At 42.3% G+C, this 12,140-nt stretch overlaps 1 protein-coding gene across 1 annotated transcript; it reads right to left on the bottom strand.

The window, feature by feature from the left end:
• Positions 1–15: 15 nt before the first annotated feature.
• On the bottom strand, positions 16–5,828 carry LOC123180416 (general transcription and DNA repair factor IIH helicase subunit XPD). The gene is made up of 11 exons (XM_044592467.1): positions 4,865–5,828; positions 4,659–4,741; positions 4,163–4,566; positions 3,886–4,079; positions 3,502–3,682; positions 2,770–2,894; positions 1,758–1,847; positions 1,465–1,543; positions 1,281–1,357; positions 680–788; positions 16–340 (listed from the first exon to the last, which is right to left on the bottom strand). The coding sequence occupies exons 1-11, from the start codon at positions 5,686–5,688 to the stop codon at positions 230–232; spliced, it is 2,277 nt and encodes a 758-aa protein (XP_044448402.1). The 5' UTR covers positions 5,689–5,828; the 3' UTR covers positions 16–229.
• Between the last annotated feature and the right edge of the window lie 6,312 nt (positions 5,829–12,140).

Raw genomic sequence — 12,140 nt, forward strand, 5'->3', positions numbered from 1 at the left:
ATATTTGCAAGTGTATTTATTTTCCCTGCATTCGCCTATTCATTCATTTCGAAAACATGGTGTCGAACCAGCGCTCCAGGACATCTGGTGAAGTTCGAGCCAATGAATTCATGAAAACTGAAGCTAAAAACTGAATTTATGCTTCAGCGTGATCATACGAGTAGCCAAAGAATTTGTACATCAGCAACTTTGACTATTGTGCACTACAGGCTACAGCACTCTCTGGGTTTCACATCTCCATGGCGTCCCGAGCCATGTCCTGCAGGTCCTCCTCCGTCAACAGCGTCTTCTTCCCGCCGCTCCCAGCCTTGTCGTATGGCTGCGCCATCCTCCGGAGGAACTGTCATAGAACAAAACACAACTTTATTTATTTTCTGAACAAAACAGATGGCTAGTTGAACAGAAGTGAGAAAATCCTCTAGAAGGACACGACAAATTCAAACGAAATCCATGAATGCAGACATGGAAAAGAATGACAATATGCTGACAGGTGGCTACAGTTATAACAAGTTGCATTGCAAGCCGTGAAGAAAACTGTGCGTGTTTAGCATTGCTGCTTGAGTGGAAGATGTCAGCATTGCCTCATCCGCAACCAAGCTGGCTTGCTCTTTTAAAAGCATCCACGTTGCAATGTCCCAAAGCAATTGCTAATTGAGCAGAGCAACGTAAGGGAACATACCTCACGGGCTGTATGGAGAGCCATATCGGTGCTCAGATTCAGGTGCGCGTCGTGCAAGTGTGACAGTATCCATCCCGGCAGTTTGGACCGTTTATCATGCCGACTGTATCTGCGAGTCACAAATGGCATGTCACTTAGCAAGCATTTGTAGTATGACTGCTATGGGATGAAATGATGAACTTAAAAGACCTCGGACCAGAAAATACATATAACAGATCTGCAAGATATATAATTGATGTTTGATGAGCACTATATGTTTGATATATGGTGCACCCAAGCCTAGAGCTCCTGAGTATCAAATGAAGCGATGACTATAACTAGTTCGGTTCTATTTGCCACAACCATTGACTAAAAGTACACTATTTAGCAGTAAAGCCCAATTTTAACCCCCAAGGGAATTTCATTAAATCAGATTAAACTAAGCAGTTTCTTGCTAGTTGTCCACAAGTCCATCACATGTTCAATGCAACAAACTTTGGACTTGTTATTTAAGAAATACACAGATTGAAAATTGCTTGGCCAATCTAAAGGGCACAGGATTTGAGTTTCCTCTAAGCTCACTCCGACTCTCACGTCAAGGCAGTACCAAGTAGACAAGTACCTCTTGTCAGCAAATATCATCATTCCATAATCTGCCTTAGAACGAATCACACGGCCAACACATTGAGCAGCTTGCCTCTGACAATAAAAAGAATTCAAAATGTAGAGAAACTTTGTTAGGAGATCTTGACAGTATATATAAAACAGTAAGCTTTACTCCCTTACAACCAAAGAAGGATTAGTACCAATGCGTCAAATGTCAGAAAGTCACCCTCCTTTATCTGAAAAGTTTCTCTTAGGTACTCCAACCTAGCACGCAATATCCTGCTCGTAGACATGGGACACATATATAACACGGCTGTTAGGAGGTAACCCTTACAAGCAAGAAACATTAGGACATAAATATATCATTCAATCGACACAGCATTATTATTCTGTGCATGCATATGATGAACCAAAAGTAGTGTTATCTTATAGACCAAGACCGAGGGGTGCACAAAATTAAATCCAAATGTATAAAAGCAAAGTTGGTCCTCACTTGCTGAGTGTGTACTGGAAGGGAACACCAAACATGATCACAAGTCTGCCATAGTGTCGATCAAAATCAATACCTTCAGCAACTTTGCCCCTGAAAAGATCATACCGTTAGCAAGAGTGACTCATTGTTATGATAATTTATTATTATGTGTGTGTATGTACATCGTATATCTCATAGTGTTAAATGAGTAATGCTTAATTGCTTATTATAACCTCCTGATCACAAGAAAATGAGCTAATAATGAAATCATTATTTATGACAATTCAAGTAAGCCTCTTTGATTTACAGGATTCCTAAAACACAGGTATAGGAAAACGCAGGATTACAATGGCATGCCACTTGAATCCTTTTAAGTGTTTGAACCAAAATTTGTTTGGTTGCACCGCAGGAAAAACAAATGATTCTTTAGGAAATTTCCTACAAAATGTAATGCAGTGGAGTCCTTGGGAAAAGTCTGCATTGAGATACAATCCTAAGAAACGAACAAACATCATAGAAAAATTCCAATCCACCAAAATTCCTATAAAACCCTTTGAAGCAATGAGGCCCAATGAAAACAATTTTGCATGCAAACTTACAGTGCTACAAGAGTCCTTCGTATTTACACATGTTGGTTGCTGTTTGATTGACTTAATGTGATAGTTTGCTTGATCTGGGATTCAGCAGTTGACTTGGTAACAAACTGGAAGTGTTGACATGCATCTTGATGAGTTACCACCCCTAGTCCCCTACTAACTAGGTCATTCAATTGTTTTGGTTGATACATGAATGCATCTTACTCTCTTTCTAATATTCCCTAGGCAGTTTCTAACAAGTTGGATATAGAAAACACTACTGATTAAAATATCACAATAAATCACCACCAATGCAGTGATCACTACTTTGATCGGGGTCAAAAGTCAAAAATAAGTTATATGCTGCAAAAGTTTCAAGCATTCCTATCATCGGTTCAGCTGCAGACTAATAGTGAATTTTGAAGGGTGGTCTCATACTTGCAGTTAAAAGAACAAACCTGGCAACTGAGAAGAAGACAGCACCTCTTCCACAATCGCATGCTTTTCTGTAATTGTCAAGGGCCAATGTTGTTTCAACAACATCTGGTGTTTCAATGAATACCAACTTGTGCTGCATGATGTCCTGCACAATAACAGCATAAGATCGGCATTCTTTGGGGACTAATACATTTATATGTATCTTGGCAACACGAGGAAACTATAGAATCGTACAAGAGGAAGAAGGAATGGATGCCATCAAAAATCACAGCGTGTAGAAACTTAACGGAGCAAGATTTTAATAAAGTTTCATCTCTTCTATTAGAAGTTTAGAAGACACGTGAGTATGTGACCACATTGCATACATGACAAACACGATTCTTATTCTTTACTGAGACATTACACATTATCTGTATAGTGGCTACTACCTATCCAACTTCATATGCATGTTACTGATAGTAAGAACACAGATAGTCTCTACATGAGTAGTTGATACCCTTTAATGTCAACCCAGCTCAGCGGACCATCCACTGCTTAACGATACACAGGTGCCTGAATAACTTTGCACGTCATTACGAAAATATGAGACTAGAACGCTTAAACAATAAACACCATTTAGTTTAATACAGTGTTCCAGAAGATCTAGTCTGCTTGTCCAATTGAGATGGTTAACTTACAAAGTCACATTACAATCTAAAGTCTAAATTCTAGACATCTCCACATCAGAATAATGTGCTGGTGAGGGAAATAACCTGTAAAATACCCATTTCATTCCAGCTGTTGACAATGCCATCCATATAGCTGTAACTGACAAAGAAACAGACGATGCCATCAGGAACAGAAGAAGCCATTTCTAGCAAGAGGCGGCCATAATTCCTCACAACACCAGGATCACTGCGCATGTCAAACTTTGTACTCACAGGTAGCTGATCACTGAAAATGATCGAATAGTTAATGTTACGCAACTGGATTCATATCATAACATAAAAGGTAAAACAAGAATTTTGAGAGACAACTAAACCGGTTGCATATAGCACTAGCATCGTGTTATTCTACTAGCATAAGGAGGATGCAATAAGTGTGTTTCCAAATATAGAAAATTGAAATATGAAAGCACAAATGGATCAAGATCATACCTTCCTCGTGTCAACACCATGGGACATATACAATCCCTTGTTAGGGACATTGTGAAGCTCCTGCTTATAACAGGATTAAAATTCAAAAGACGAGGGTACAGATCGATTGGGCTGAGAGTTCCTGAAGTGATGACGACAGTTTGGAATCGATCAAAAACAGGCTGTATTGCGAGTGAAGCGTCATGGCAACTCAGCTGCAACACACAGAACCACATTAGCACATTGACGCTGCAGCTTGTAAAAATTGCACCACAATCTTATAGAGTAGGCTGGATACCTGAATCACGGGATCACGAACTTCAGGCATTCTATCATCATAGGGTTCTATTATTATAGAGAAACCACGTGAGTAGGTTCCAATCAAAGTGGCAAAGTCACAAATGGTCTGGATGTGCATGAATTCATCCGTGTCGGTTATCTCCAATGTAAGCAATAGAGAATGTAAGCGGTCATAACAAAACCTCAGCATTCTCTGGTCAATTCCAGCCTGGGAATGGATTGAAGCAACAAAGGAAACAGGCATTTCATTCTCAACATTCTCTGTTTCAAGCCGTCCATCTAAGAATCTCACAAGTCTCTTCAAGACAGCAAGAAAATGTTCAGCCTTCCTGATATTTCCAGGTACAGCCTCCTTCAAAATGTCATCAGGCAAGGATGGATTTGCAAGCCAAGCATCGGATACTTCATCACAACAAACACATTATTATAAACTGTCCCGGTAAGGCCACATAATCAACAATGCAAATCAGATAGTTATGAACGAAGATACTCACTTGGCAGGTTTCCCCTCTGTGCCAATCCATCCACCAGTCTATTGTATTCAGCACGAAGCCTATTGGCATCGGTGGCCTTGAACCTTCCTACCAAATAAATCAGTTAGTGAGCAACCTTTACCTATCCATCTACAATTTTGACGATTTGAAAGGAAACACACACAATCCTGAAAAGAGCAAGTATTTACTTCTTCGATGCTCAGTACCTATCGATCTCTTGTGAGATGCGCCGCAGGTTTCGCTCGGCACCTTCCAGTGTCTGCTTGCGGACGCTGACGCTCAGCGCCTCAATGCAGACGTTATCGATGTTGTGCGCCTCATCAAACACAACCACGCATTCCTTCTGCATCTCCCGGGACACAATGCTGGCCACCTTGGGGTCAAGCAGGTACTGGTAGCTGTAGACCACCACATTGGCGTATTTTACCATCTGCCTGGCGAGGAAGTAGGGGCATATCCGGCGCTCACGGCCGAGCGAACGGAGGTCGGCAAGAGTGTAGACCCCAGGGGGCATGAAAGAGGCGAGGTCGCCGGCGGCAGCGGCCCGGTCGAATGACTCGAAGAATTCGCAGAGAGGGGTGGACTCCGGGTCGGAGGCGGCCTTGTCGCGGACCCAGGACGCGGTCAGGCGGCGGCAGGCTGTGTCGACGGAATCGCGGGCGGCGGAGGCGGAGGCCTGGGGGTGGACGCAGAGGTTCTTGCGGGAGGAGAGGCCGAGCGCGAGGAGGGAGCGCGAGGCGGCGGGCGGGAGGTGTGAGAAGAGGAGGCGGAGCTCGGCGAGGGTCTTCTCCATCTCGTGGACGGTGCGGGTGCAGTAGAGGAGCCGGAGCGGGCGGGAGGGGTTGGCGAGGGAGTAGGAGGTGATGAGGGAGATGAGCGCCGCCGTCTTGCCGGTGCCCGTCGGCATCTCCAGCAGCGCGTGGCCGCGCGCGTCCAGGGCTCGCTTGAGCTCGCCCATGTACGCGTGCTGCTCCGGGTAGATCGCCGCGTACGGGAAGTGCACCGTCAGGCCTTCAAGATCGAACTTCATCGTGGCGGCTAGGAGGGTGGACGCCGCGGGATTGGGAACCGCCGGAGCCGCCGCCGCCGGGAGTAAAGCTCGGGAGGTGTTCGGTGGAATTCCGCAGGGGGGGGGAGGGGGCTGCCTCGACCTAAGTTGGCCTGCGGGCAAGTCTGGACTCTGGACTGGCCCATATGATAATACCCTCTCTTTGCACTTCGTCTATTTCCCGAGAGCTCCTATCTGGGCCAGGGCTATTTCTCTACGGTTGCGCGATACAGTTCCATCTCGCCTCTGGCGCAGCGCCTACTGGGCCGAAACCACACTGTAGTTACGCGGAATTTTTTTCTCTGTGGGTTTTTTCACTGTGTGCACGGTTTTCTTTCTCTTTTCTTTGTTTCTTCGCATTTCACCGGCTTTCTTCGGGTTTTTACGTCTCTTTTTATTTTTTCCAACAGATGTCAGCACTTTTCATACACAACTTACATTTTTTGTATACTCAGGAACATTTTTTTGTACAAGTTTAACATTTTCTTTCAAACATATCTTTTGATGCCTGTTTTTTCACTCACATTGTATATATTTTTGGTATAAATCAAAAACATTTTTAATAAATGTTTATTAATTTTCAAATACATTTTCGACATTTTTTGACATGTTTTTAACAGAAATTTGCGCCTTTTCATAATACGCCCTCCATCCTCCCCCTCTATTTTAACACGGGGAGGCAGTATAAAAATAGGGATTGACTGTTTGTCACATGGGGTGAGGAATAGTTATTCTTCGCCCTCCCCCTTTATTTTAACATCAATGTACCGTAATTTTACGCTTCATGATTTTTTTTCTTATTTCATACGTGAAAAGAGAATGTAAGAAATTATATAATCACCATAAAAATATTTTATGTTACGTAAAGTTACAGACGTAAAAACATAGTGTAAAATATATTTTTCTGGTCTTATGATTATGACATATATTTTTGTTTTCGTATGCCAATTTTTACGTAGTGAACCAATATGAATGTAACTATTTGTGTTTCAAATGTAATTTATTTATATGAAACGATCATAAGATTACCTCGGATGAAGAGTAACTTATTGTGCACCCTGAATAGTATTACTAATAAAATATAAGGATATAATGGCGGGAAGTTTTTAACGAAGACTAAACTAGTGGCATTGGTATTACACTTTAAGAAAAACAAATAAAACTAAAACAAAATTGAAATACTGAAGTGTCCAAAGAAAGAAGGGATTAGTGTTTTGCTATCACCATTTAAGAAAAAAGAAAAAGAAATAAAAATAAAATAAAATAAAATAATGAGTTTTCTAATAAAGAATGAATTGGTGTCGTTGGTATTGCCCTTCAAGGAGAAATAAATTTATAAATGTAAAAAAATAAAAATTTTGCACACAATATGCACATATTGTCATTTCAAAAATATGCACAAATAAGCATATAATAGTGTAATTATCACACAAAAAGTCCTAAAAGGGGAATGAATTAGTTGCACTGGTACTACCCACTAAATTGAAATCAAAATAATGAAGTTTTACAGTGTAATTATCACACAAAAAGGCGCGCTAAAATAACTTTTACACTGCCGAAAATAGCAATTTTTTGCATGCAGTAGAGCGCTAGCTCCACCGACCGCTGCATAATATTGCGTGCGCGAGCAGCTCCAGCAGGCGCGGTAAATATACAACGCTCGCGCCCAGCACAAACAACATTTAACACTCAAAATAGAACCAAGAAAATCAAACACATAAAAAAATGAACAATAAATAGTTCAATTTATTACAACTCAAATAAACAGTTTATCTTTCAATACAACAAATAGTTCAACAATACAACATCAAGCACACAACATCACTAGTTTAGTCGGTCATTTCATGCCCACAACTCCTCGATTAGATAATTTTGAAGATCATCATGCGTTTCGGCACATCGAATGGCATAATAGGAGGCAACAAATCGGGCCACCCTCGCAGCCAAGAGCTTATACTGAGAATAGTCTAAATCTTGCCCACGCTCATTCTTGATGATCATGTTATGTATGATCACACAAGTGTTTATGATGTACCAAAGGATCTTTTGATCCCAAAATCTAGCCGATCCTCTCACAATAGCAAATTGGTCTTGCAAAATCCCAAAAGCTCTCTCCACATCTTTCCTAGCCATCGCCTGATCATTGAGGAAATCAAGATTTTTCTTACCTCCCTATTTTTTTCAATGGCTTCACAAATGTTTGCCACTTTGGGTAGATGCCATTCGTAAGATAGTAGCCATAGTTGTATGTATGGCCATTTGCTACAAACTTCACTGGTGTAGTTTCACCATTTGCAATCTTATTCATGAGTAGTGACCGGTTAAGAACGTTGATGTCATTCAAAGATCCAAAAATTCAAAAAAAGCATGCCAAATCCAAGTCTCTTGATCGGCCACTGCTTCAAGGATTATAGTGGAATCCTTTTTCTGGCTGTGGAATTGTTCATGCCATGCCTTAGGACAGTTCTTCCAACTCCAATGCATGCAAAGTATTGAGCCAAGCATACCTGGAAACCCGCGAGCTTTGTTCATCTCCAAAAGCTTTGCGGTGTCTTCAGCATTGGGAGCTCTCAAATATTCCGCACCAAACACTTTGCACAATTCCGACTGCGAAGCGCTTGACACACATGATGGCTTGACTCTCACCCATGGCCAAGTGGTCATCAACTAGATCAGCCGGAATACCGTATGCCAACATACGCAAAGCGGCTGTCACCTTTTGAAAGGTGCTATGCCCGAGTTCTCCGGTGGCATTCCTCCTTTGCTGAAAAAACTGATCATGGCTCGCTAGTTTCTCTGCAATGTGTTTGAACAACTCGATGCTCATCCTACAACGGCGCCGAAAATACGACTGGGGATATGTGAGATTCTCCACAAAATAGTGCCTCGTCAATTTGTTGTCGGCATCGATCTTATCCCTCCAAATTTTCCGACGACCCATAACCGAACCACCGTGCTTCGGCTTTTTATTGACGTGCATAGCTTGGATCATTGCAAGGTCCTCCTCCTCTTGAATATCAAATTCTTCATCGGAAGAATCATAGGACGAACTCATCTACAATATTGAATTTAAACTAGTCTATAGAACTACAAACAACATGCACCAAATTCATCTACAAAATATGAAGTTGAAGCAATACATACCTTGCAAGCATTTTGTCACACTAGTAGAAAAAGGGCCTAATGTGAAGCTCATTAGTCCCGGTTTGTAACTGAACCGGCACTAATGTGACCATTAGTGTCGGTTCCAACGGCTAGGCGGGCGGCGCTCATTAGTACTGGTTCATGGCGAACCTTTAGTACCGGTTCGTGCCACAAACCGGTACTAAAGAGGTGGTGGCAGGCTTTTGTCAGGCTGGGCCCCACCAGCACCTTTAGTACCGGTTCATGCCACGAACCGGGACTAGAAATGCACCTTTAGTCCCGGTTCGTCTAACCAACCGGTACTAAAGGTCATCCATATAAACCCCTTCATCGAGCCCGAGCGCTCTGTTCTTCCCCTTTCCTCTCCTTTGTTTTCTTCCTCTTCCTCTCGAGCTCACACTCCATTTTTGCCAAAATTTGTGAAGATTTGAAGGCACCCCATCCATCCAAGTGATCACAAAGGTTAGCAACTTTGTCCTTTCATCTCTCATTGCTAGATTAGCTCTTGCAATGCTCTATAAGTATAGTGATTTGTGGGTTTTATTTTGGAAGGAATTATATGTGGTAGTATTTGATTTATATGCAATTTAAGGTCAAAATAACTCTTAGTTTCATATGTAGGTGTGGTTTACTTAGTGCCTTCCGGTCTCCATCCTAACCACCGTCGATCGGCCGCACTGTCCCGTCGCCGGCACCACCTTGTGGTGAGCCTCTTGTTCTTATCTTTTTTATATATAAAAAATCATGTTTGTGTTATTTAGATATATAGTTACTTGTATAATTATCTTACCCGTACGTTGTTTGTTATACATAGTGCCATGGTTTTGGTATCCATCCCTGTCGGCCCTCGTCCGGGTTATGATTCGGATGTGGTATATTCTCTTTTATAACTATTTGTTGCATTTCGTGTTTATGACAAATTATGCCCATCAAGTTGACATAGATATTTTTATCTAGGAGGTATGTGAACCAGAAATTCCAACCGACCCTATTGTCGAGAGGTTAAATTTAGTTGAAAATGAAAACGAGTATTTGAAAGAAAAATTGAAAAGAATTGAGGAGGTAAGATGGAATTGGAGTTGCATGTTGCCGATGTCGTCGATGATCACAAGATCAAGATGGAGAAAATGTGCTTGAAGATTAGAAAATATGCCATCGATAGTGAGGCTTGGTATCGTTATGCTGTTGGATCAATTGTTACCTTAGTTGCGATCTTGATCGCATTTGTTGTTGCATTTAAATGCTTTAGCTAGAGAGTTATTTGTATGTTGTTTTATGAGAATAAGTGGTGTATGAACTTGTATTAATTTGGTCTATTCGGTGTTGTGTAATGAAGACGAGCCGGCAATGGATGTACGATGACCAATGATCTCCCCAGTTCGTTAATGGCGTGCATACTTTTCTGCTTGCGGCTGAAGCAAACAAGTGGGCAGATGGTTTTATGTCTTGTCCATGTGTTGGCTGTAAGAATGATCGGAATTACTCTAAGTTAAAAACCATTCACTGGCACCTGTTTGAGTCCGGTTTTATGCCCCACTATAATGTTTGGACCAAGCACGGAGGAAGAGGGGTTATGATGGAAGACAATGAAGAAGAAGAGGACGACGACAGCTATCCTGGCCATGGGTTCCCTGGATATGATGGTACAACAATGGGGGAAGAAGCTGAGCCGGCAATGCGGGAAGAAGCTGAAGAAGAGGCATCAGATGAGCCCACTGATGATCTAGGTCGGGCCATTGCTGATGCAAAGAGAAACTGCGCAAGTGAAAAGGAGAAGAAGTTGCAGTGCATGTTAGAGGATCACAAGAAATTGTTGTACCTGAATTGCGAAGCTGACAAGAAAAAGATGGGCACCACACTGGAATTGCTGCAATGGAAGGCAGAGAATGGTGTATCTGACAAGGGATTTGGAAAGTTGTTGATAATGTTAAAGAAGATGCTTCCAAAGGACAATGAATTGACCGAGAGTACGTACGAAGCAAAGAAGGTTGTCTGCCCTCTACGATTAGAGGTGGAGAAGATACATGCATGCCCTAATGACTGCATCCTCTACCACGGTGAGTACGAGGATTTGAACGCGTGCCCGGTATGCGGTGCATTGCGCTATAAGATCAGCCGCGATGACCCTGGTGATGTCGAGGGCGAGCGCCCCAGGAAGAAGATTCCTGCCAAGGTGATGTGGTATGCTCTTATAATACCACGGTTGAAAAGTTTGTTCCAAAACAAAGAGCATGCCAAGTTGATGCGATGGCACAGAGAAGACCGTAAAAGACAAGAAGTTGAGAGTACCCGCTGACGGGTCGCAGTGGAGAAAAATTGAGAGAAAGTACTAGGAGGACTTTGCAGGCGACGCAAGGAACATATGGTTTGGTATAAGCGCAAATGGCATTAATTCTTTTGGGGAGCAGAGCAGCAACCATAGCACCTGGCCTGTGACTCTATGTATGTATAACCTTCCTCCTTGGTTGTGCATGGAGCGGAAGTTCATTATGATGCTAGTGCTCATCCAAGGCCCTAAGCAACCCGGCAGCGACATTGATGTGTACCTAAGGCCATTAGTTGAAGAACTCTTACAGCTGTGGAATGAAAAAAGGTGTACGTGTGTGGGATGAGCACAAACAGGAAGAATTTGACCTACATGCGTTGCTGTTTGTGACCATCAATGATATACCTGCTCTCAGTAACCTTTTAGGACAGACAAACAAGGGATACCACGCATGCATGCATTGTTTGGATGATACCGACAGTATATATTTGGATAATTGTAAGAAGAATGTGTACCTAGGACATCACCGATTTCTTCCGAGTAGGCATCCCATAAGAAAGAAAGGCAAGCATTTCAAAGGTGAGGCAGATCACCGGACAAAGCCTCGCCACCGTACTGGTGATGATGTACATGATATGGTCAAGGATTTGAAGGTAATCTTTGGAAAGGGTCCTGGCGGATGATGTCTACTACGCAACTTTATTCTTGTAGACACCTGTTGGGCCTCCAAGCGCAGAGTTTTGTAGGACAGTAGTAATTTTCCCTCAAGTGGATGACCTAAGGTTTATCAATCTGTGAGAGGTGTAGGATGAAGATGGTCTCTCTCAAACGACCCTGCAACCAAATACAAGAAATCTCCTGTGTCCCCAACACACCCAATACAATGGCAAATTGTATAGATGCACTAGTTCGGTGAAGAGATGGTGATAAAAGTGTAATATGGATGGTAGAAATATATTTTTATAATCTGAATAAATAAAAACAGCAAGGTAGCAAATAGTAAACGGGCACAAAAACGGTATTA

The sequence above is a fragment of the Triticum aestivum genome, chromosome 1D (genome assembly GCF_018294505.1).
Source record: "Triticum aestivum cultivar Chinese Spring chromosome 1D, IWGSC CS RefSeq v2.1, whole genome shotgun sequence".
Classification (NCBI taxonomy): Eukaryota; Viridiplantae; Streptophyta; class Magnoliopsida; order Poales; family Poaceae; genus Triticum; species Triticum aestivum.

What these genes read in the sequence shown, in the direction of transcription:
- LOC123180416 (XM_044592467.1), bottom strand. Translation starts at nt 5,688, where the DNA reads ATGAAGTTCGATCTTGAAGGCCTGACGGTGCACTTCCCGTACGCGGCG. An exon ending in GTCTTCTTCTCAGTTGCCAG is followed by an intron (nt 1,848 to 2,769) that starts GTTTGTTCTTTT and finishes TGATCTTTTCAG; the next exon opens with GGGCAAAGTTGCTGAAGGTA. An exon ending in TTCTGACATTTGACGCATTG is followed by an intron (nt 1,358 to 1,464) that starts GTACTAATCCTT and finishes TTTTATTGTCAG; the next exon opens with AGGCAAGCTGCTCAATGTGT.